The sequence below is a fragment of the Balaenoptera borealis genome (assembly GCF_965194805.1).
Source record: "Balaenoptera borealis genome assembly, chromosome: 11".
NCBI classification, from domain to species: Eukaryota; Metazoa; Chordata; class Mammalia; order Artiodactyla; family Balaenopteridae; genus Balaenoptera; species Balaenoptera borealis.
Window position 1 is genome coordinate 86,900,465 of NC_138868.1, and position 22,345 is coordinate 86,922,809.

The following is a 22,345-nucleotide window of genomic DNA, read 5'->3' on the forward strand; positions in this document are numbered from 1 at the left end:
TAGATCCACAGAGTCAGAGAGTGGGTTCCTGGTTGTCAGGGGCTGGGGAAGGGAGGGAATGATAACTAAGGACGTGAGGGACATTTTTGGAGTGATGGAAATGTTCCAAAACAGGGCAGTAGTGACGGCTGCACAGCTCAGTAAAGTGTCCCCACGCGCTCCGGTGCAGCCTGTGAGAGCATCGCTCTCAGGACGAAGGGCTGACCGCAGGAAGACTGAACGAGCAGTGGGTCCTGGGCCCAGACGCTGAGCTGGGGGCCCCCTCCCACCGTGGGGAAGTCACTGGGACTTGCTGAGCCTCCACGGAGACTGGCAGCAGCCCCAGGGCCTCACAGAGCGCAGCGCTCCCGGCCCCAGAGCCTTCCCTCTGGTTCTCATCGCCGCCTGTCACCAGACTTGCATGCAACGTGCCTTTCTTTTCTTTTGTCTTTTTTAAAGGCAACTCTTGAGTACATGTACTTAACATGCAGGGAACCAGTCCTGACTCCTTGATCTGGGGCTTCCAGCCTCCAGAGTCTCGAGGACATCCATTTCTGTTGTTTACGCATCCAGTGTGTAGGCTTTGACGATGGAAGATGACACCGAGGGCGTCGCCACGTGCGGGGTGACATCAGCGGAAGAATCCCGTGGCGAGGGCCTGCCTGAGGACCACGCGCTCCCAGGCCCTCCCCGGCCCCTGCCCGCAGCCCCGCGCCCGCACCCGCCTGGGAGCGGAGCTGGTGCATCGCTTGCCAGAACTCGTGGAAGTAGGTCTCCAGCTCATCGTGCTGCAGCAGGGAGGGCGTGTCGGGCGTGGGCTTGGTGAAGTTGGCCACCATGGCCACGATGGCGATCTGGCGGCTCCCATCCTGCTGCAGGCAGCCCGGCTGCAGGCCGAAGCAGGCCGCGTGCCCGGACTTCCCTTCCCTGGGGAGGGACGTGGGGTGAGGCCCAGCTTCCGCAGAGGAGCTCCGGCCCACGGCCGACAGGTTCCCGCACGCACGCACCGAGGGTAGAGGTCCAGGTAGAACTTGCCGATGGATGACCTTGCCTGAGGCTGCGTCCCGGACCGTGTAGAGCCTCATGTCTTCGTGACACACGTTGGTGCCCTCCTCCAGGTCGAAGGTCAGCCCAGCAGCCCGCGCGTGACCACCTGCATGGGGAAGGACTCATTGAGCAGGTACTGGTCCTCGTGGTAGCGCGTCTCCTCCCCCTGGTTCATGTAGTAGCGCGGGTCCCAGGTGTTGATGGGCCCGTCAAAGTGCAGGCCCCGCCTCTGGCACTCGGCCTTCCTTAGCTCCAGGATCACGGCCGCTCCTGCTCTCCGAGGGGCTTCAGCTTCTGGGCCAGCTCATCTGCCGGCAGAGCGGAGAGGCTCGGCTACGTCCCTGTGGTGGCCCCCCATCCGCCCCCCACCCTGCGCCCCTCGAGGCAGAATGAAGGGTCCGGGAAGGTGACCCCCAAGGGCTGACACAGTGGGTTCTCAGGCAGCACCACATCCAGTTAAGGTCCGCCTGACGCCCTCCCCACTGGGACTCAGGTGGAGGCGGGGTTACCTAGGAAAGTGGCCACCACCTGGCTGGTCTTGGCCATGTTCATCTCCAGCACGGAGTCGGCACGCGTGCTGAACCCCAGCAGGCAGGACTTCTGGGCCTGCAGCCTCACCAGCTCCCCGAGGATCGTGCAGTTCTCCTGGAACCCAGAGACGGCCGGCGCTGGGGACCATGGGCCATGCCCTCCCCGTGGGGCCCCGGGCCAGGTCTCTGCGGGCGGGCAGGGCTCTCAGGCCACTGGCGGGCACAGCCAATCCCCCTCCCTCCTCCTCCTGGCCCGGATTTCTAGACACTTTGGTGCTGTCCTAACACGTGGTCTTTATTAACACAGGTCCTTTTGGAACCAGAAACGGCGTGAACCGTGATGGGCTCTAAGGCCAAGGGCAGGAAGAAATGCGGCCAGGCTCTCCAGGAGCCACCCAGGGGCCTCCCCGGGCTCAACAATACAAACTCGGCTGCCGTGCAGACAGCAGCTCATCCCCACGGCGCCCGAACACCCAGCCGCTGGACAGCGAGATGCCTGTTGCTGCAGGTGGCCCGTGGCTCACTGGCGAGGCCCAGCCCCAGGCGTACGCCACCTTCTCTGGGGCAACCTCTCCGGTTCTGCGGTGGGGTTCTCCTGGGAGCCCGCAGTCACCACAGGACCAACGTGGCCTGTCTGCAGCCCAAGAAGGTGGGAACACAGGACTGTTCCCCGTGCCCCCCGCATCACCCGCGAGGCCCGGCAAGCACCAGTGGTGTCTGCGGGGAAGATGAAGGGCTCGTACACAGCCCCCATCTACTGAAGATGCTAAACGGGAGAAGCACAGACTGCAGCCACACGCGGTATGGACCAAACGCAAGTGTCCTTGCAGGAACCGATGTCTGAATGTCAAGGCTGTACCCGGGCCACAATGAGAAGGCCCAGACCCCACGCAAGGCACAGAGAGGGGATGGGGGGAACATCTGCGAATCTGAGCTCATCGGGCATCACCCCAGAGGGAGAGGGAGAGAGCCAGAAGGAGATACGGAGGGAGAGGGAGCGAGAGGGAGGGAGAGACTTCTCTCCCTTCCCTGGGGGTTCTCTAGTGCAGGCAAGGCCAAAAACCACTGCATTTCGGGAAATGGGTCCTCATAGAAAAGTTAAATAGTAGCTCATGGCATTATGGACACATATTAAAAAGGCCCAAAATCTTGGGAAGGCAGGGAGGGGAGCTGGCGGCTGCCTCATAAACGAGGAGAGATTGGGCGTCAGAGAAGGGGCCTGTGCAGCCCGCCGCCCAGGGCCCCGTAGACTTCATCTCCCAGCTGTGGTCCAGGGCTGGAAGTCAGCTGGGAGGTCAGGCTGTCCAAGCATCAACGTTGACTTCAGGGCTGATCTAAAAGGTGCCTGGTGTCTGTTGAAGCAGAAAAAAGAGAAAGCAGTGGGGAGAGCATGGGAGGGGGAGGGAGCCCCCCTCCTCAGCCCTTCTCCCTCTCTTCCTCCCTCCCTCTCCCTCCCTGCCTCTCACTCTCCCTCTCCCTCCATCTCTCCCTCTGCCTCTCTCTGTCCCTTCCTCTCTCTCTCTCCCTCCCTCTCTCCCTGTCCCTCTTTCCCTGTCCCTGCTTCCCTCTCCCCCTTTCCCTCTCCCTCTCTCCCTCTCCCTCTCTCCCTCTCTCCCTCCCACTTTCCCTGTCCCACTTTCCCTGTCTCCCTCTCCCTCTCCCTCTCTCCCTCCCTCTCTCCCTCTCCCTCTCTCCCTCTCCCTCTCTCCCTCTCCCTCCCTCTCTCTCCCTCTCCCTCCACCTCCTTCCCTCTCCAGAGAGGGAAGGAGGTGGAGGGAGAGGGAGAGAGAGGGTGGGAGAGGGAGAGGGAGAGGGAGGTGGGAGAAGGAGAGGGAGAGGGATAGAGGGAGGGAGGGAGAGACGTCTCTCCCTCCCTCCCTCTATCCCTCCCTCCCTCCCTCTCTCCCTCTCCCTCCAACTCTCCCTCTCCCTCCATCTCTCCATCTCCTCACTCCCTCCCAGAGAGGGAGAGACAGAGGGAGAGGCAGAGACGAGGAAGAGGGAGAGGGGGGAGAGAGGGAGGGAGGGAGAGGGAAGAGGGAGGGTGATGGAGAGAGGGAGAGGGAGAAGGAGGGAGGGTGATGGAGGGAGGGAGAGGGAGAGAGGGTGAGGGAGAGAGGGAGAGAAGGAGGAGAGAGGGAGAGGGAGGGAGGAAGAGACTTCCCTCCCTCTCCCTCTCTCGGTCTCCTCTCCCTCCCTCCTTCTCGCTCCCTCCTTCTCGCTCCCTCCCTCTCCCTCTCTCCCTCTCCCTCTCCCCCCTCCCTCTTTCCTCTCCCTCTCCCCCTCTCCCTCTTTCCTCTCCCTCTTTCCCTCTTCTCTCTCCCTCTTTCCTCTCCCTCTTCCCTCTCCCTCTTCCCTCTCCCTCTTTCCTCTCCCTCTTCCCTCTCCCTCTTCCCTCTCCCTCCCTCCCTCTCCCTCCCTCTCCCTCTGAGTCTCCCTCTCTCACACTCTGTCTATCCTCTCTCAGGAAGGAGTGGGAGCAGGAGGGAAGGAGAGGCAGAGAGGGAGAGGGACAGAGAGAGACAGACAGACAGAGACAGAGAGAGAGGAGAGGAAGCAGGGAGAAAACAGAGAAAGAACATACCATCTACATTTCTGTCAAATGACAGCGGGGATCCTTACATAACCAGGAGAAAATTACAGAGAGAGGCTCTTTCTCAGCTGGAACTGGAACTGCAGACGGGGCCAAATACCACGAGGCTGGCCACACATGTCCAGCCGCTGCCCCAGTCCCGTGAGTCCGGTCAACAGGGCTCTGAGTGTCTGCTCCAGGGAGCTGGGGTTCACCCTCTCACCCAGGAGGCCGGGCCAAGCCAGTAGGGCCCCGGGCTGGACACATAGGGGGAAGAGCATCCCCACAGGACAGCTTGTGCGAGCAGATTCAGCTGCCAGATTCTAGAGGCCCGGGATCACCCTGTGGCCCGTGAAACTCAGGAGCCATGAGGGTCTTGCATCGTGATTCCTGTCCGTTGGACTGTCAAGTTTATGTAGGGAATCTTGGAAACAGTGGTAACAAGACTGAATTGGAACGAGCTTTAGGCTATTATGGACCACTCTGAAGTGTGTGGGTTGCTAAAAACCCTCCCGGCTTCGCTCCTGTTGAACGTGAAGATCCCCGAGATGCAGCCGATGCTGTCCGAGAACTAGATGGGAGAACACTATGTGGCTGCCGAGTAAGAGTGCACCTGTCGAATGGGGAAAAGAGAAGTCGAAATCGTGACCGCCTCCTTCTTGGGGTCGTCGCCCTCGAGATGATTACCGGAGGAGGAGTCCTTCACCTCGCCACACATCTCCGAGACGGAGAAGCTTCTCCCTCAGCCAGAGCAGGTCCCTTTCTAGATATAGGAGAAGAGAGAGATCCCTGTCCCAGGAGAGGAATCACAAGCCGTCCCGATCTTTCTCTAGGTCTCCTAGCCGATCTAGGTCAAATGAAAGGAAATAGAAGACCACTTTGCAAGAGGAGTGGTGTACAGGCAATAACTTCATTTGACAGGAGTATGTACAGAAAATTCAAGCTCTGTTTGAGACTTCCGAAGCTTGGTGCACTTTTTAAATGTTTTAGCTGTTCACATTTGTTTGTCTCTTGGGACAGTGACACATAAAGGTGTCATTCTCTATGGTTTGAAATGGGTCATATGAGGCATTTAATATGAAGAATTGTTACCTTACAATGTTCCCTTAAGCAAAATTGAATTTGCTTTGAATTTTTGGTCTTGCCTAGACTGATAATAAAACTCTGACTCCTGCCCAGCTAAAGTGTGATGTTTACTATTATGGAAACAACACTGGCAAACATTGAAAAGGCTTTCTGTAGCTGGGATATGGTATGCAGCTGTAGTTAAGCAAGCAGTCTTTAAAAGGTACTGTGAACACAAGGCAGCAGGTAAAAATTAAAGCTGCACCCTTACCCTAGATTAGAGGTTTAAAAATTCCACTAGTCTTCACACCGGACAAGAGGTTGTCCAGTGACTTTAGAATCGAAGAAGTTTCAAGAAAGTTAGTTTACCTTTGATTTAGGTCATAAGTCCCCTGTGTGATTGCTGTACATGAATACAAAGCTCTTTGTAATATTACTTGGGAATTTGAGAGTATTCAAGACACCAGTGTCCTGCCAGATTAAGAGTATATTGTAGAGCTGAACTTTGAGTTACTGTGCAGTTTTTTTTTCATGCTGTCATTTGTAATATGTTTTGTGAGAATCCTTGGGATTAAAGTTTTGGTTCCAAAAGAAAAATAAAAAGAATCCGCCTGCCAATGCGGGGGACGCGGGTTCGAGCCCTGGTCCGGGAAGATCCCACGTGCCGCAGATCAACTAAGCCCGTGGGGCACAACTAGTGAGCCTGCGCTCTAGATCCTGGGAGCCACAACTACTGAGCCCCCGTGCCACAACTACAGAACCCGGCACGTCTAGAGCCCGTGCTCCGAAACGAAAGAAGGCACCGTAATGAGAGGCATGTGCCCGCCCGCAACGAAGAGGGGCCCCCGCTCGCCGCAACTAGAGAAAGCCCGCGTGCAGCAACGAAGACCCAACGCAGCCAAAAATTAATTAATTTTTAAAAGAAGATCGCCATTGGGACGGCTGGGGGACAGCTCCACACTCTGCTTCCTGAGGGGGGCCTGCACCCGGGGACTCAGGAGGCGCCCTTGCTCCTGGCGATGCGTCCAGAGGCCCCAGCGCAGGAAAAGCACACATGGCATCCACTCAGGGAGGCCGGGCCCGGGGAGCACACGGGGTCTCCCTGGTACTATTCTTGCCACTTCCCTACAGGTGTGAAGTTTTCAAAATAAAGCCTTCGGAGAAGAGGGCAGAAGCTGAAAAAGCCGCCCAGGCCCCATCCCTTCAAGACCCCACGCCGGTTCAGGTGCGGGAGGACCCTGTGAGATTAAAGAAACATCACAGAGAGCAGGGGCGGGGCGGGGTCTCGAGGGACAACCTCCTTCGGGGCAGAATCTCCGTAGACAGACCGCCACCTTCCCCTAGGAAGGATCCAGAACCTTGGGACCCAAACACTCTGAGCGCCTCAGGAGAAGAAGGCCCTCCTGGGGGCAGGGCACACGGACGCCTCTCGACCACCCCGCGGGGCCCGCACGCACCCAGCTCCTCGTGCGTGAATGGCAGGAAGGTCACGTCCCTGTTCAGGTTCTTGTTGAAGTCGATGCACAGGAGACTCAGCTTCTTTTTCTTTATTTTTTAAATATTTTTTAAAAATTAATTTATTAATTAATTTATTTGTGGCTGCATTGGGTCTTCGTTGCTGCACACGGGCTTTCTCCAGTTGCGGCGAGCGGGGGACACTCTTCGTTGCGGTGAGCAGGTTTCTCATTGTAGTGGCTTCTCTTGTTGCGGAGCATGGGCTCTAGGCGCACGGGCTTCAGCAGTTGTGGCAAACAGGCTCAGTAATTGTGGCTCACGGGCTCTAGAGCACTGGATCAATAGTTGTGGCGCACGGGCTTAGCTGCTCTGTGGCATGTGGGATCTTCCCGGACCAGGGCTCAAACCCATGTCTCCTGCATTGGCAGGCGGATTCTTAACCACTGCGCTAACAGGGAAGTCCTCGGCTTCTTCTTGATGCTCCTGATTTTCTGAAGGAAGAAGACGGCCGTAAAATCGGGGGGCGGGGGCACGGAGGGGGGTTCAAGGAGAAGAGGCGGATGAGGCGGACGAGAGGAGGGAGATGGGAAAGAAAGGGCCTCGGGTCCTAACTGTTAGGACCCTCCTCAGGAGTTACCCCAGGGTGACAGCCTAAGCTTCAGCCGTTTCAACGGAGCTAAGTTTCTGTCCCTTCAGGGTCTATCTGGTTTGCAGAAACAGGTAGAAATGGACCAGCCTGGGGGAGGGAGCGACGTGGGGCGCAGAGGAAGGTGCCGGTTCCCCGGGGCCCCTGCCGAGCCAGCAGCAGGCGGGGCGCCTCGAGGACCTGCCCAGGCTGCGCCCCCTGCCCAGCCCAGGACTCAGCGCGCCCGGCCCCGCTCCCCGGCTGAGCAGACGTGCCTGTCGGAGGACAGGAGGGGCGCTGGGGGAGCGTGCCCGCTGGCTCTGCCAGGCGCACGGGCTCGTCGGGCACGCCTGGCTCAGAAGCAGCCCAAGGGACGCCGGGCCTCTGCGGGCAGCAGGCGCCGTGCCGGGCACTGGCCTCCCTGCAGCCTCACGGCCCCACCGGCCACGACTGGGCAGGAGCACAGGGCGCCCTGGCAGGGCGGGGCGGCACTCAGGACCCCGCCCCGCGCCAGCAGGCCGCCTCTCCTGGGCGCCCCCCTCCACGGGCGTCCCCGTGGTCCCTCGGGCCAGCGGTTCTCAAGTGTCAAGGCAGTCTGCGCAGCCCCACTGTCCACACCCTCACCTTCCCCAGCCTCGAAGCTCCATGTGCCCGCCGCTCCGGTGGACTCCGGGGCCCACGTGCCCGGGCCCCACCCTGGATGACGGAGTCCCACAGTCCTCTGAGTCCCGCTTTCCTCCACCGCAAGGCACAGCACCGGCCGAAGCGGGACAGCGTTTGTGTTGAGGAACAAGAACTGTCGCTGAGCCCTGGGTCGGGCCTGGTACCCGTGTTCACCGCGTCTGTCACTTTCTGACGCAAACCAGCCAGCGCAGGGCTGCACCCCAGCCCCTTCTGTACGGGGCTCCCACACTCGGGGCCACCGTCCCCCTGCCCTCATCACCCCGGAGAGGCCCGGAGCCCCAGGGTCATTCTAGCCAATCCTGAGCCTGCTCCTTCCCGGGGACCCACACCTCAGGCTCCAGTCCCCAGCCACCCCTCCCCTCATTCCTGCCGAACCCTCGTGCTCCTGGGAGGCCCTAGGTGACAAGGCGTGCCCCTGCCCAGCACCATGAGTGACAAGCTCTTTCCTCATCTGCTGGCCTCACTGTTCTCTGTCCTCCACACAAACCGACTCGGTCAGCCCTCACGACCACCTGTGAGGGGGTCCTCGGGTCACGCACGTTGCAGATGGTGAACAGGGACAATGGGGTCCAGTGACCGGCCTCCGGGGACACAGCCAGTTGGTGGCAGAGCTGGGTCTGATCCCGGCCATCAAGATGCGTGTAGCCACGGCGCCCCACGCCACGCACCGAGTTGACGCGCTCGACCATGGGTGGCTCGCCGTGCCCGCCCCCCTCCCCACCCCACGGGGCTGCCTCCCGGGAGGGGCCGGGCTGCCCATCGCCCTCCTGTCCAGGGTGCCGCAGGGACCCGTCCTGCTGGACCAGGAGTGGGAAGGTCTGAGGGCTCTGAGGTCCACGCTGGGGGCAGAGGGGTGTCAGGCAGCTGGGAGGACCTGAAGGGACAGGCCCCCCGGGGGGGGGCCCACTGGGAACCCGCACGGCCGCAGGGCTCAGCCAAGAGAGGAGGGAGGGGGTGAAGGCGGACGCCATGCTCTTCAGCCTCCCGTTGTCCCCCAGCCTCCGTGCCCAGCAGGAGCCGCGCTGTGAATTACGGGAGAAAGGGGTCGGGTCTTGGCCCCCAGTCCTGGCACACAGCTCCTAAACCTAAAGCCACAGGCCGGGTTGCATCATACAGCCCCCCTGCCTGCCCACCTCCTGCGAGGGGAGAGGGCCAGGGGTTGCAACGTGAATCCGTTGCCCATGGCCCCCGCTGTAATCGTGCTCATGGAACAAAATCTTGGTAAACACGGGGTTCAGAGAGCTGTGGGGTGGGTGCCTGCAGGCGGCCTGGAAGGCCCGCGCCCCGCCCCACGCCTCCCCACCTCCTCCTTCCACCTGGCTGTTCCTTTCTAATAGCCCGGTGCTCTAGTCCGTGGACTGGGTGCCTGTGTTCTGGGGGCCCGCGCTAGCCAACGAACGGAACTCGGGCTGGGGGCGTGGGAACTCCTGACACAGCCTGTCGGCCACAAGCGCAGAGGACGACGTGGACCTGTGGCTGGCGTGGGCCGAGCCCTGACCTGCGGGCTCTGACTCCGGGTAGATGGAGTCCGAACTGAAGAACTGCAGAAACCTGGCAGTCCCAGCGCTGCTGCTGCGGGAGCCCCACGGGCCTGGCGTCGGGACGGAAGCTCTGTGGGAGCGGGAGCTGGGGGTGGAGTAGGCTCGGAGGAGGGGGTCCTTCCTCGAGACCCTCCCACCAAACCCACGGGGGACGGGGGGCCCGGAAGAGGTGGGGGTGGGGCGGGACGCAGCGAGGGGCCCACGCCGCCCATGCTCTGGGGAAGCCCTGTGACCCTGAGGACCGAGGGCAGAGCAGATGCAGAGGGAGCGCTGGTCCACGTGGACCTTCCCTCCTGGGGTTGAGGCGACAGAGAGATGGGCAGAGGCCGGCACTCGGGGCTCCGGCCAGGCGCTCCCCTACTGCGAAACTTCCTAAAAAAGCAGCCATCGCAGGACTCGGCAACCGCAGTCATGGGCACTTACCCCGGGGAAATGGAGGCTGAAGTCCACACAGAAGCTGTACACAAACGCTCGCCTGACTGGGAAGAGCCCCAGACCGAAAGCCGCCGGGGGCCTTCCCAGGGCAACGGATGACAGGGGCAGTCGTGTCAACGTCAGGATCCTGCTGGGACGCGGACTTGACTTGCACAAGAGGTGACACTGGGGAAAAGTGGGCAATGGCGTTTCGCTTTCTAGGAAGCTGGCCAACTCCTTTCCAGAGGGGCTGCACCGTCTTCCGCTCCCTCCAGCGACGACGCCCCTGTTCTGTGCTGCCTCGCCAGCACTGGGCACCGGCTCCAGGTTCTGCTGTGAGCAGAACTTAGGTTTTCTTGTTCTAGGAGAAGCTCCAGAGTGACTCGCTAAGGCCATTAGCGAGTAATTATTTCCCAATGAGTGGCTATTTCCAGTTAAAACCAAAAGCCACCTAATTATTGCTTTTCCCATAAAATTAAATATGAAATCTACATTATGTAATTGTACACTTAGTTCCCCCTTTGTGTATTCTAATTTCTTCCTGAGAAACCTAAGATGCCATCTTGCAGACTGCCCACAGTGGTTACGATTTGGGCAGCAGCAAAGGTCAACTTTAAACATTTTGCATCTAAAGTGGCTTTGGATACCTTTGGATAGAAAGTACAGTCTGAGCCATTTTACAAAATGTGCGGCCATTTTACAAAACAGCTTGACAGTTCCCTGCAAGTGTTAAACATAGAGTTACCCTATGACCCAGCAGTTCCACTACTAAATATATACCTAAGAGAAATAGAAACTTATGTCTGCACAAAAGCTTGTACGTGGATGTTCATAGAAGCATATTTCTAAAAACAAAACGTGGAAAAAATTCAAATGTCAATCTGAGAAATGAATAAACAAAATGTGGAATATCCGTACGATAGAATAGCATTCAGCTATAAAAAGGAATGAAATATTGATCCATGTTACAACATGGATGAACCATGAAAGCATTCTGTAAAGAAAAGCAGCCACTCTCAAAAGATCACATATTGTATGGTCCCATTTATATGAAATGCCCAGAATAGCAAATCTGTAGAGACAGAAAGGAGATTAGTGCTTGCCTAGAGCTGAGAGGGTTGAGAGAATGAAAAAACATTGTTAATGTGTAATGGGTTTCTTTGTGGGAGGACAGAAATCTAAAATTGGATGGTTGTGATGGTTACACACGTCTTTTAGTGGTTACACTAAGAACCACTGAATTGTATAATTAAAGGGTTAAATTATGGTATGTAAATCACATCCCGATAAAGCTGTTAAAATTATAATTTTATATTTATAAATTTGAAAATTCATCCAAAATTACAAATTCTTAACACATGCAACCTAACAAGACTAACCCAAGAAAAGAAATATCTAAAAAATCGATATCTACTCAAAAAGTTGTTTGTATAATTAAGTACCTTTACAGAAAATGATTTCCAGGGATAAATGGCTTTCCAAGTAAATTCTTCCAAATATTTAGGGAAGAAAGATTGGTAATCTTACATAAAACCCTTCCAGGAAACAGAAAATAATATATTGCTCAAAATTTTTATAAGCCCAACATAAGCTTCAGATCAAAAGTAAAAAGAATATTACAGGAATAGAATCATAGGCCAGTTTCTCTTTTGAACATGCATGCAAAATTTGTAAATAAAAGCACAAACTGTATCCATGGTACGTAAAACAGTAATATATCACAATCAAAGTGGCTTTATTCTAGTAATGCAAGGTTGATTTAATGTTCCCACATGAAACTGACCCCGGGAATGAATCAGAGTGGGAAAAAAAGTCATTTAAAACGGAAGTCTTGGGAATTCCCTGGTGGTCCAGTGGTTAGGACTTGGCGCTTTCACTGCTGGGGGCCTGGGGTTCAATCCCTGGTCAGGGAACTAAGATCCTGCAAGCCATGAGGCAGGGCCCCCTCAAAAAACAGAAAAAATGAAGTTTTAACCAGGAGAAGCACAAGAGTGAATAAACACAACAGATAACGCCTTATGGAAAGTAGGTGAAGATTATGGAATATTCTAAACTTTCAAAACAAACAGGAATTGTTAAAGATTCAAGAGGATGTGACAAATGTTGTACATAGGCAAAAAATAAAATAAAATAAAATATACAAATGATGGGAGCCCAAAAATCCAGATGCCCAAGTCCCATCTCTGAAAATCCTCATTCGATGGGTTCTGGATTTCCTCTATGTTTAAAAACCTACAGGTGACTCTGATACGATTCATAGACACAATGTAAAGCTTCTGCTTTACAGGAAATAATACCAGATTATTTTGTTCTTTTATAGTTATATTAACAGGCTGTACTATTGACGGATAAGTCTGATGTCAAAATGCACTCCCCACTAGGGTTAAAAAAGGAACTAGTACTCTCTACTGCTACTTGGTGGCAGCACGCATATATTGCAATGGCAATTACTGTAGGAAGCCAAATTAATGGAACATTTTAGAATTGGAAGACTACATAGAGGTCACCTAGTCAAACTTCCAACTATTATAGTTGTGAAAACTAAGGCCCATATAAATGAAATGATTTATCTCCAAAGAGGGTTAGTGAAAGAGTACGAGATAAAAAATATCTCTGAACTTTTAATTTAGTGCTATTTTTATTAATCTCAATATTAGCTCAAACTTCAGTGTGACAGATTTGGGATTGAATTCTTGCTTGAATTTAGTGGTTGCGTGCCTTTTAGTAAGTTACTAAAACACTTTTAACTTCGCTTTTCACATATGTAAAATGGTGAGCCTTGACTGATATAGAGTATGAGATAGCCTAGCACTGTTTTTAACACAAACAAGTACTTAAAATTTTTGGCCTCTCATCCCTCCTAAATAACCTCTATCCTCTTAACAATAAAAGTGTCTTTCAGCTAGCAAAGCACCCCAGAGCTGACCACATTCTGGCAAGAGATATAGGATTCCTTTTCTTACTGAGGGCTCTTTACACCTGATATTTGAACTGCACTGAAACATGAACATCTCTTGTTTATACTGTATTAATGGATTTGATAGATGAATTTTCATTAGTCTCAAGAAATATAATTCGATAGTGGTGGCTAGAATGATAAACAGTGTTAGTCTCAAGAAATATAATTCGATAGTGGTGGCTCGAATGATAAACAGTGTTTGGACAGGGAGTCCATATTGGATATGAACAACCTGTACCCCCATTCGTCTATTAAGAATAAATAAAATCCTTTCAAAATCTGTTTTAAAGGGCAGTTAGTTTCTTCTGCCTCATTTAAGTTACCTGCAAGAAAAAGACAATCTCCTGAATCCTTGTTTAAAAGGCTTTTAATATAAAGCAAATAATTTTTTGCAACATTTCCCAAACATTTCATTATCAAATTAGCTGAGGCTTCTCAACGATTATCATTTCACAACAATATCTCCATTTTCACCTTCTTTAAATGAATTGGCCTAATAGATGTGCCATTAAAACAGAGCTTCACCCTCAACATATTTTAAAGTTTGTATTCAAACAGTATGAAGAAAACAGGATCAGGGAATTCAGCCATAAAAGTGAATGGATTACTGATACTTAGTTGCATCATGGATGCAACTAAGTGAAAGAAATCAGGCACGAAAGGCCACATATTGTATGGTTCCATTTATACGAAATGTCCAGCAGTGGCAAATCCATACACACGGAAAATATTATACATTAGTGGTTGCCAGGGGTTTGGAAGAGAGGGAAATAGGGAATGACTGCTTAAAATGGGTGTAGGTTTCCTTTTGGGGTGATGAAAATGTTTTGCAACTAGGCAGTGGTGACAGTTGCACAGCATTGTGACAGTACTAAATTCCACTGAATTGTACAGTGAATTGTAAAGTGATCAAAATGGTGAATTTTATGTTATGTTCATTTTACTACAATAAAAAGGAGAAAGAAATAGGGAAAGACTTTGAGTTTGGGAAAGTAAGGTGAACTGGTCAAGAAAAAGATAGCTCTACTATTCAGTTTTCTCTCAGCTCTCCCAGTGCATTAATCGTCAGCAAAAAGTAGCCTGAACTTGTAGATGACAGTCATTCAACAGAGTCCAGGGAAAAGTAAATAAAATAAAGCCCAACTCTTCTGATTTAGCACATCTGTGACAGGTTAACTTCCTGCTCAGCCACATGGACATTCATGAGGACGTTTCAAGTTAGGTGTCCTCTACTCCAGTACTTTACTCACAGCTCATTCACACATGTATGCAACAGCATTTCTTAATTTAATGGACTCTGCAGTGCTGGTTGTGATCAGTCTCACGAAAAGGAAAGGAGGAAAAAGCCTCCACACTGGCTTGGTGGTCTTGGGATGAAATGGATGCAGAAGACAGCTTGATTGTCAAACTGGAAACTTTTTATTTATTTATTTATTTATTTATTTATTTATTTATTTTTGGCTGTGTTGGGTCTTCGTTTCTGTACAAGGACTTTCTCTTGTTGCGGCAAGTGGGGGCCACTCTTCATCTCGGTGCGCGGGCCTCTCATTATCGGGGCCTCTCTTGTTGCGGAGCACAGACTCCAGACCCGCAGGCTCAGTAATTGTGGCTCACGGGCCTAGTTGCTCCGCGGCATGTGGGATGTTCCCAGGCAGATTCTCAACCACTGCACCACCAGGGAAGCCCCAAACTGGAATCTTTTATTTTCCTTTTCCTCTTCTTTTTATCTTTCCTATCAGGTCTTCTGTCCACTTCCCACTGCCTTCTTTCAAACAGGAAAGACACTGATTAGCTGCTGGATTTTTTTTTTTTAAAACAACTATCGTTTTAGATTTCTTGTTGTTCGCTGAGTGTTATTGTTTTTACTGCCAAATGAGCTTCGGTGGTTGATGTAGGGGGTCTCTTGGGAACTTAACTTTTTCAAGTTGAAGTGGAAAAGCTTTTCTGTTTGAATTGGCTTTTACTGGGTGCTTCAAGATTTGCTCTTAGCTCTTTAATGGGGGACTGAATAGCACTATGTTTCCTTTGAGGTCCCAGTAAATAAAGGATCCCATGTCCTCCTGGGCACTTTATCGGGATTTTGCTGTGTGTGCTCTCTAACAGCCAGATGCAGATTCCAGGAAAATGACATATAAGTGCATATAAATAATCTAATATTTTTAGAATTTGCTTTGGCCATACTCCTGGTCTCATTCTACTTCTTGTAGCAGATGGCTTTAAAGAGCATTAGCTATGTATATATTAAATATAATATACATATACCAATATTAGATATTATATTGGTGTATAAATGTAATATATTACTGTTTATATGAATGTATAACAATTATGTATTATATTAACATGTATTTTTGCAAAGCATATATTGTACACAAACTATATGACTAATGCAATGTATTTATATGTTTAATATGTTCACAGTATTAATATGATATATCATGTAATATTGATTATAAAACAATTATAATATAGAAATATATCATTATTATTATCTGATATAATACATTATATTTAATGTATTCTATATAACACAATACATAATGTATTATTATAAGACAAGTATATTATATAATATAAATATAATACTTACATAAAAGTATATATATTTTAATTATACACTACACATACAAGTATGTATAACTATTTGTAATTTTATTTACGTAGGAATCTGTTCATAACAATTGATGTAAAAATATGCAATATTTTAAATCAAATGGGCCATAATCTCACTACCTACACATAACTACTTTTAAAATCTTGAACCCTGTCTAAATCACGCTCACATATCTCTCAACCTGTTTTTCTACACATGCACATATACACACATTTATACACAATATATATGTATACTACCACTTTTCAGTTCAATGTATATAAATATATGATATATATAATTATATTCCTGTGTATGTAGACAAATATAAATCAAAGGTATGTGTATAGGTATGTATTTCACATATTTATATAAATATATCATATAAATAATGTATGTGTACATAAATACATGATTATATACATATATACACAGAAATATACTTATTTAAACAGAAGAGACCTAAATAAACATAGTTCTCAAAGAATAAAACTAGTTATGTCTCACCGTTTCAATAACAGTTTATAGTTTTCTACTGTATGTGCTTCTATAATTGTTATGAACAATTCGCATTTGTTGAATGTTGAATGTCATGGACATATATACACTACCAAATGTAAAATAGATAGCTAGTGGGAAGCAGTCGCATAGCACAGGAGATCAGCTCGGTGCTTTGTGACCACCTAGAGGGGTGGGATAGGGAGGGTGGGAGGGAGGGAGATGCAAGAGGGAAGAGATATGGGAACATATGTATATGTATAACTGATTCACTTTGTTTTAAAGCAGAAACTAACACACCATTGTAAAGCAATTATACTTCAATAAAGATGTTAAAAAAAAAAAAGAATGTTAAGTTGTTTTAATTTTTGCCATTATTAATGAAGCTCTGAAGAATATGGTGGGCAAGATTACTTGAAAAACTCTCCTAAAAGAAAAGAGTTCGGTATGCTAGGTTAAATGTAAACAACTTATTTTTAAGTGCATGTCTGATTTTTGAAGTGTGCAGTAGAAGTTTCCAGGACCCCTGAAAGAAGGGGGGTACATGTGTGAGAGTTATAGCTATATTAAGAGTGGATTGAAGACCTTGATAGCTTAGAACAGAAGCTGGCAATCCTGTTTTTATGGAGTGAAATAGCAAATATTTTAGGCTTTGTGGACCAAAGAGGCAAAATTGAGGATATTATTTAGGTACTTAAGTAACCATTTAAAATATTACCAGTTAAAATGTGAACATTATTCATAGGCCATAAAAAATAGGCAGCTGTCTGGATTTGGAATACAGGCCATAGTTTAATGACACACCTGACCTGACACAGAGACTTGTGGTTAAAATGGCCATGACCACATGGGAGGCAGGAGATAAGACTCCATCCCTCCTAGATGGGAAGTTAGAACTAAACCTATCTATCCCTAGGTTCACCTTTAACGAAAGGGTGTGCCAGTAAAAAAAATATCTGCTGGCAAAGGGAGACTAAGACCAAATTCTCGTGGCCTCTGCTCTGGGTAGGAAACAGGTAGGAAATCTTGAGAATTCTGAACCCCAGATCTGTGTTCACAGTGTTTGGGTTGCAAATTTATTTGCGGTCTTGCAAACAGAAGGTAAGAAATTACCTTAAAATGTTCCCAGATGGGTGGTATTCCAAACACAGAACTAAACACTCTCTGGAGAGGTAGACCTTCAACCCAGGCCTATAGCGTTCCCACAGATAAAGTTTAGCTAAACATGAGCTCATGATCTAAATGTACACAATAATGAAGAAATCAGCTACAATGGGAGAGAATCAGCAAAAACAATCAATACCAGAATTAGATTCCCAAGGCCATCCATTGAATGTTGGAATTATCAGGTGCAAGGCAGAAAATAGACATAAAACTAGAACTGAAACAAGGAACAGGATGTTTTAAAAGAGTGGGTGGGCTCTTTAAAAAATTTCTAAAGTACATGTCATTGATAAAGCTAAAAACTCAAAGGTTGTGTAAAACAGCAGATTAATCATGGAGAAGAGTGAAATTATGCTGTTTTTAAAAATAGGGCAAATCAGGTTTTCTGCCTAATTATATAAGTAGATTAATCTTACAAAAGTACACATATTTTAAAGACTTATTGGCTGTAAAATTACTAAAGGATATTTCAGAGGGCTTCTCTCCAAAGAAAAGTGAGAAGTCGCAAAACACAGAAAGTCGAGGGGAAAAAATGTCAATATATACATTGCTATAAGGTGCACTAAGGCTTAGGCCAGCAACAATGTGGAGGTGCTGACCCTTAGCTACTTACAACTAAGCTGGCATCTTCAAAAAGTTCAACTATTTATAACTAAAAAGATTTATTAAAATTAATAACCAAGTGTTTTAATTGACATCAGAAGAGCAAAACAATAAACCCGGAGAACATAGAAAAAAATAGATAATAAAGATATGAGCGGAACTTAATAAAACAGAAAAAGGTATAAAATTGAGGTGATTTAGTAAGCCAAAAGAATATTCTTTGAAAAGATTTTAAAAACACACTTTGATTAAGCAAAACAAAAACATAAGTAAATAATACACAGAAAGAATCAGGACAATGTTATAGCAAAGAGTACAAACAGAGAATATGTGAAATGCCAGTAAATTTGAACATTTATGTAAAGTGGACAATTTCCTAGCTCCTAAAGTTTACCAAAACTGACACAAGAGGAAATGTATAGCTGGAGTTCTTTCACCAGTAAAGGAATTAAGTCAATAGTTTACAATCTTTCACCAAGAAAATACCAGACCCACCCAGAACGTTTGGGTGGGGAATTCTATCAAACTTCTATTAAACAGATAACATCAGTATTAATAAAGAAAAACTTCTAGAGAGTAGCAAAGGAAGAATGCTCCTTTATTCATCTTAGGAAGTCTATATAATCCTAATACTGAAAATAGATTAGGACTGTAAGGAAAAAGAAATTTACAGGTCAAATTTACTTGTAAATATAAAAGCAAACATTTTAAGCTATGATATTAGCTACTCAGGTTCACTAGAGTAAGAAAAAGCATGAGCAAGTTAGGTCATCCAATGAATGAAAAGGTAGTTTAAGAATGTCAAGATGTCAAGAATATATATCAATAGATTGAAATCACCACACTTTATTTCTTTCGTCTGTCTCTTTAAAAAATTGATAAGTACTTCTATTGATCTCTCTTGTACTAAGCACTGTCCTAAGTCATTTACATATTTACTCCTTTAAACCTTCTATTATCCCTGGGGGAAGGTTCTATTTTGCTTCCATTTCTTAGCTAAGACTCTAACCCCCAGGAAAGTAAAGCAACATTTGCAAGTTTTTGTGGATGGTCAGTGATGGGACCAGTACAGGAACATCCAAAGTCTGTGCTTGGAAACAGTGCCCCATGTTGACACTCACATTACAGATGAAAGGAAAGGAACCATGCACTTACCATACAGATGAAATCTCATATTACAGGTTAAAGGGAAGGAACCGTGCACTTACATTATAGGTTAATACCCACATAACAGGTTAAAGGAAAAAGAAACATGTGTTTCTCTCAAAAGCTGTAAAGAGAGCATATCTATTTCTAAATATATTTCCCAATTTCTTTTGCTTGTTTTCTGACCTTTGTAGTGCATTTTACCATGAGGAAAATTTTAATTCTTATATAATTAAATGTATCCTTTTTTCTTTGTATCTTAGAAAGGTGTTCCTCATGAATAATTTATTTCAAGTCTCCCAGGTTTCTGATACCTTTACAGTTTCATGATTTTTTTACTTTTAACTAGTTGCTGTATCTAGAATTTATTAATGATAGCCATATTTTCCCACTTTTGTTGAATAAGTTTGGCTGCTGATCCAAAATGTCAATTTTATTTTAATCTCAAATCCCTTACGCTCTTGCATCTAATTTTAAGATGCTTCCTATTCCACTGGTTGTTTTGTCTATCTGAAACAAAATGCTACCTTAATTATAATGTAATTATAATATAATAAATGCAATTAGTAAACATAATACCATATATAATAAATAGCATAATATAAAATAACAAAATATAATTTACCATATAACAAGGTCAAAAGAGAACAAAACTATATAATCAGTTGAAATATCCCCCAAAGATATTTTATAAAATTCAACATTCATTTCTAATTTAAAAGAAATATTAAAATAGGGATTGATGAATGCTTCCACAGTAAGAAGAAATTATATATCTAAAAGAGAAAGAGGTAAATGATAACCTTTAGTAACACTGGCAATAAATACAGGACAAGATGACGATGCCTGATATAATGTTAAAGAAAAACTATTATGTAACATTGTCTTTGCAGCACTGATGAGTTCAGTGAAAAGAGAATCTCATAGAAAAGAGTATCTCGTTCTTCTTAATGTCTGTACACTTGTCCATTGCATGAACATAACAGCTGATTTAACCAATATGTTACTGATCTGCATCTGGATTTCTAGGTTTTCATGGAATTTTATTATGCACAATTGTTACAAACTCTAGGACTTCCTCTTATGTTTACATCTTTTGAAAGAAACAATATCTCCACAGATGATTTATCTGGGCTGGCTGCTAGCCGACTATGGCTACTTCTCAGTTCTTCGCTTTACATTCCTAGTCAATATGAAAACGGAAGGCAAGAAGATCTTCTGTTTAGAGACTGTAAAGATAGGTCTTGGTGATAAAGTCTTGGTGGTAAAGGCTAAAAATATCAACCCAGAACAAGTGTTTTTCCAGCTGTAACTATGTGTGATTCCCTTGGCTTGATTCTGTAGAGGATGTAAGACAAGACTGTAGGATCTTCCCTCAAAGTGCTTCCAGTAAGATGAGCTAAGTCAAGTATGGTGGCATATCTAATTCAAGTCAAAATATAATGGCTCCTTTTCTCTCATAGCAAAACTTCGTGGAGTGAATATACAAGTCACTGTAGGCTCTTAATTAAAGGAACACAATAAATCTTGTATTGGAAGGTGATTATTCTGGTCTCTTGGTAGAGATGAATTGGAAATTGTCTAGAAGAAGGAAAATTAGCTTAACCAAAGTTAAACTCACAAATAATTGAGCATTAATTAAACATCTGTGGCCTATGTTTCTCTTTGATCATAATTTCTCCCAATTTATACATCTCTTTGATACCCGATTAATCATTGTCAAAGATGCAATTAACAATGATTATTACTGTGTATTAGGTTTTGCCTGGGCCCTGAAGAAACCATCCTAAATTACGAGCTATGTTTGTCACTTGATTTTCTCACAAAGAACAATCAGAACTCCTGGTCTTAAGTGGCTTGGAATGTGAAGCTAATGAGTCTCTTAGATATTATTAGAGGACCCTACAGAGCCCATTGGTGAAACTTTGGAAAACATTGGGCTTCTTAAAATTAATTCTTGTAGTGTTACGAAAGATGACTGAACCAAAAGGATAACGGTGTTTCTGGTTCTGTTGTTGGCGTTCTCCATGGAAACATCGCGGAAGCTTCTGCACTCAATCTCCTTCCCCATGTGTGAATGTCACTGAAAATATCCAACTCCATTCTATCCCCATAGAACTTCAGAAACTAAGCAAAATGAAGACTCAAAATTCATTTCAAATAATGAAATGAAAATATAATGTAGAATGGAACTGGGAAAAATACCTGGTTTAAATTCTGGAAAGCACTAACTATACAACTCTGGATAAGTTGCTTAATCTTGTTTAGTCTAATTTCATGCGGATCTCACAGGATGTTATGATGATTAATTTAATACCTTTGTATAACGTACAGTGTTATGTAATTTCTTCTTGTTCTTCTTGAGTCAATTCATATCTTTAAGCAACTCACTTTAAAAAATAGTTACTTACTTGCTTAAATTACTCTTACCTTCTATTATCAGCTGAATTGTGTCCTGCTCAAGTTAATATGTGGAAGTCTTAACCCCCAATACCTCGTAATATGACTGTATTTGGAGATAAGGCCCTTAAATAGGTAACTCAGGTCAAATGAGGTCAAATGGGTGGGCTCTAGTCCAATATGACTGGGGTCCTTATAAAAAGAAAATATCAGGACACAGACATAAACAGAGAGAACAAAGTGATTATTAGTAACCACGATCATGTCCTGAATGCGTGGAACACGTCACCATTTGCCAACCACCGTGTCAAGTCAGCAGAAATTACAGAAACTGAGAGCTCTCCGCAGAAATTCACACACCCGTGCACCAGGTAACAGACCACAGGCAGACATTCACTCAGCCTTTCACGTGTCCCTCACGGAGGGCATGCTCTCTCCTGGGCGGGGCGAGCACAGACACTTATCGGGAGTTTTACTACTTTTAAAATGCGTTGAGTCTGGAGCCTGTGCTCCACAACAAGAGAGGCTGCGACGGTGAGAGGCCCGCGCACCGCGATGAAGAGGGGCCCCCCCCCACTTGCCACAACAAGAGAAAGCCCTCACACAGAAACGAAGACCCAACACAGCCAAAAATAAATAAATAAATAAATAAATAAATAAATAAAAATAAATTATATAAAATTAATTAAATATAAATATATAAAATATATACAAATATATATTTATATATATATGTAAATAAATTTATATATAAATATATAACATTAAATTAAATTTTAAAAATTAATTAATTAATAATAATAAAAAAAATCAACCACTGCAATTAAATATTTAAAAAAATGCGTTGATACAACCATGTCTCACTTTTGCTTGGATCAGTCAGCAAACGCTTTTTGGAAACCCCTAATTCTCCACACCTCCTACCTTTCCGGCCGCCCTGCTCCTCAGGCCGGGTCCCCATGGGAGGCGGGGCTGCGTCTGGACGCACGGCGAGTGCACTGACGTCCTCGAGCCCCACCCCCCCACCTCCCCCCCCACCCCGGCGCGGAGGGCGATGAGGCTGGCACCAA

At 46.8% G+C, this 22,345-nt stretch overlaps 2 protein-coding genes, 1 long non-coding RNA gene and 1 pseudogene across 5 annotated transcripts in view; 2 read left to right on the plus strand and 2 right to left on the minus strand.

The window, feature by feature from the left end:
• The window catches only part of LOC309606438 (uncharacterized protein), a 39,876-nt gene extending 39,194 nt beyond the window's left edge, over nucleotides 1-682 (plus strand). Inside the window, exon 9 of the mRNA XM_082343543.1 lies at nucleotides 553-682. The gene's annotated coding sequence lies outside the window, so the exon portion shown is untranslated. The remainder of the gene's footprint in view (nucleotides 1-552) is intronic.
• Nucleotides 375-22,256, minus strand: LOC309606632 (uncharacterized protein; the record flags this gene model as incomplete). Its single annotated transcript, XM_082343929.1, has 3 exons — nucleotides 22,200-22,256; nucleotides 1,015-1,132; nucleotides 375-906 (listed from the first exon to the last, which is right to left on the minus strand). Exons 1-3 carry the CDS (start codon nucleotides 22,234-22,236, stop codon nucleotides 375-377), a joined length of 687 nt encoding a protein of 228 aa, XP_082200055.1. The 5' UTR covers nucleotides 22,237-22,256.
• LOC309606468 (serine/arginine-rich splicing factor 3 pseudogene) lies at nucleotides 3,819-6,756 on the plus strand (annotated as a pseudogene). Its single transcript has one exon. The product of its transcript is annotated as a serine/arginine-rich splicing factor 3 pseudogene (transcript).
• Nucleotides 14,290-22,193, minus strand: LOC309606492. Of its 2 annotated transcripts, none has more exons than XR_014231884.1 (2): nucleotides 15,972-22,193; nucleotides 14,290-14,633 (listed from the first exon to the last, which is right to left on the minus strand). It is a non-coding gene; the product is annotated as an uncharacterized lncRNA (long non-coding RNA). The 2 variants fall into 2 exon arrangements; XR_014231885.1 differs by having other exon boundaries at nucleotides 14,290-14,636.
• Nucleotides 22,257-22,345: the final 89 nt, after the last annotated feature.